Source organism: Bombus huntii, chromosome 6, assembly GCF_024542735.1.
Source record: "Bombus huntii isolate Logan2020A chromosome 6, iyBomHunt1.1, whole genome shotgun sequence".
Lineage (NCBI taxonomy): Eukaryota > Metazoa > Arthropoda > Insecta > Hymenoptera > Apidae > Bombus > Bombus huntii.
Window position 1 is genome coordinate 10,325,549 of NC_066243.1, and position 3,157 is coordinate 10,328,705.

Genomic DNA, 3,157 nt, shown 5'->3' on the forward strand with positions numbered 1-3,157 from the left:
TATTCTATATTTTCGACTTCTTTTTTCGCATAGAATCACCCCCTTTCCGTTTGTACCACCAGTTACCAACCACCCTGTATATGTATATGACATGCACTATGGAGAATTATACAACATTCTGATGATTGAACGTTGTGATAATATATGTATGTGATGAACAAATTGCTTCATAACTTGAAAACCAAAACCGACGAAAAGTTATTGAGAATGAAAATCTTGATAATATATTTCACAGTCATTTAAATCGACGAGGTCGCCATTCCCAATAATTAAACTCTTAATAATTATATTTAGTTAATTAATTACAATTGTAGTACCTTTTTCGTTTAATGAGACAAATTATAAAGAATACGAGATAGAAGAGGAAAAAAAGAAGCTAATTTGTGTATTGTATTTCTTTCTATATAATATGATTTTATAAATATAAATTTAATTCCAAATTAAGTTTTGCACAGATTATTTACGTATCCAGCGGCTTTGGTAGGTACTCGCACTGATAAATATCTGCTGATATACAGAGTGGGGAACATAAATCGGAACACCTAAAGCGGAATATCTAAATATCTTCGTTTTTAATGGTTGTATGAAAAAAACTATACAGGACAAAGTTATGCTATATGGAGGAGTACACGCAGTGGTAGATCATGTTTTTTCCGAAAGTTATTTTTTAAATAAGATTTTAAGGTCATCATTATTTTTTTGTAGGACCATATATTTGTTTAATACATTAATCGATCCATCTCGATATTCCCTACAAAGATTTAATTTAACAGTTATTTTAACTCCAATTTGTCAAATTGAAGGTATAGAAGTCAAAGAGAATGTAAATACAAGAATACCATTTCGCGCCTTTCCTTGTCTTCGATATACAGAGGAACCTTGATTATCGGAACTAATAATGATAAATGTGTTTGAATTATAGAACAATAGTTTTTTCTGTAATGAGTGCATATATTTGGAACCATATGGTACTAGGAAACAATTAAACGCTACATAAAATCTTACGCGTCCCATACCTTTCTTGTTAATAATACATATTATATTTCTTAATATATTTTTTAATATATACGTCTTAATATATGTAATTCCTTCGAGTTATTTTCATTTTGTAGCTCAAACCATTTAATTGTCAGTGGCATCATAAATTATTCAATTATTTCTTCAAAGCTAAGTTCGTTGCCTATATTTTCCTGTAGAAAATCTGCAAGAATATCGGTCGTACCTACTTGTTTGTCGATATCTCTTTTATCACTTTCAAACCAACATATTACAGAGACTCTGTCACACCCTTCGTATTCTGGTAATCGCTGCAGTAACTGCAATGTTTCATCTATGTCCCTTTCTATTATTTCGATGTTTTCCGTACTTTTGTTGTTTTCACGCCTTAAAAGCTTGTTCCACGCGTTTTCCAGTATTACCTTGTTGACATTTAACCAAGCATCACGCATTATGCGACAACAATCCCTGAACTCTAATTTGTCATGATTTATTACGACTTCGTCCGCTGTACGGTAATCAGATATTGGCATTATTGTTTTCAGCAAATTTTTTCGGTATATTCGCTTGAAACATGCGATTATTTCATGATCCATTGGTTGTATGAGCGGTGTAACGTCAAGTGCAAAATACATGATTTTAACTAATTCATCTGTTGTATTTACTAACCCGCTTTCGTGACTCGAGCCAGCGTTATCTAGCAACAACAGAGTTTTCTCTCTGCGTCCGGTTTTCATTTGTCTTTCTGTAATTGATTTTAAGAAACATTCATCGAACCATTCATTGAAAATTTTACTGTCCAGCAAACCTTTGGTGTTAGCTCTGTACATAACTGACAGATCATCTGAATAATAATTTCTGTTACGTCGAGAGTGATTAATTTCGCCTATTATTAGTATTGGCAACATGTGACTTCCGGTGACATTTGTACAAAGAAATGTAGTAACCTTTTCTTTCATCTTTTTTTTGCCTGTTATCGTTCTCTCACGATGGAAGATCGAAGTTTTTTCTGGTAGTGCTTTCCACAATATTCCTGTGTTATTGGCATTGTAAACGTTGTCCAATGAGTATCCCTCGCTTAACAGAAGTTTTTCAAAGTTAGTTTTGGCGATATCCGCTTCAGCTTGACTTGTGATTCGAAAATGTTCATCGATATCCTTTTCACGGAGACGGTAACGATTTTTAAAGTTTGTCACCCAACGGGCACTGGCTATGAAACCAGTTTTTATCTGTAATTTTTCCTTAAGTTCTATAGCTTGTTGGGATATCATTTTTCCTGTCACTCGTACGTTTTTATCTCTATTTCGTAAATACCACCGGTAAAGAGTGTTTTCTAATTGTATATCCTGTGACGTTTTCAAATATGTTCTAGAACTACTAGCAGCCGCTGAGGTGCCCTCGAAATTTGCTCTTACCTCTTCCTGGTTTGATTTTATTTTGCTCACAGTGATAAGTGAAAGATTGTAAATTTTTGCTATGGATTTCCGAGTCTCACCATTTATTATCAGTTGAAGGATATCATATTTCTCGGCAATTGTCAACGGTGTCCGTTTCCGTTTTGTCGCCATTATTGTGTGGAACGTATTCTAATGTAAATACTGCACTGAAATGTTGTGACGAGATTTTATATAGTTGTCGATAATTTTGATCGGGGGAAACAGATACTATATGGATTATATACGTATATAACGTATGTATATAGGTATATATACGTATGTAACGTATGTATATAGATATATACGTATATGAGATACACTATAGAGAATTATACAACATTCTGATGATAGAACGTTCGGATAATGTATGTATGTGATGTATAATGAGGTTATATATTGTATATCAAAATAATATTCGACTAATAAAATAATATTCGACCAAGAGTTGATAGAGTTGATAGAAGCAAGCACCATGAAATTTGTGAATTTATTATGAGAATAATAAAAATAATTTTATTTGTAAATAGTTTACTAATAAATGGTTTTTTGTAACTGAATTTATATTTCTGTCTATTCTATAAACGGTAACATTTTCAAGAATACTAATAATCCATTGTTTCTGCGAATATTGCAAAGCTTCTTTTCATGGTTTTATTTTTGAGTATTTTTACGTAATTTTGTAAGAGCAACAGATAATGATAATGATTATTTTTAATGCTTGTGTG

The 3,157-nt window shown here is 32.1% G+C and overlaps 1 protein-coding gene across 1 annotated transcript; it reads right to left on the minus strand.

Annotated features, from left to right (window-relative positions):
* Positions 1-1,145: 1,145 nt before the first annotated feature.
* LOC126866811 (jerky protein homolog-like) lies at positions 1,146-2,564 on the minus strand. The gene has a single exon (XM_050620767.1). The coding sequence runs from the start codon at positions 2,562-2,564 to the stop codon at positions 1,146-1,148; it is 1,419 nt and encodes a 472-aa protein (XP_050476724.1).
* Between the last annotated feature and the right edge of the window lie 593 nt (positions 2,565-3,157).

Coding starts and splice junctions, on each gene's coding strand:
- LOC126866811 (XM_050620767.1), bottom strand. CDS start 2,564: ATGGCGACAAAACGGAAACGGACACCGTTGACAATTGCCGAGAAATAT.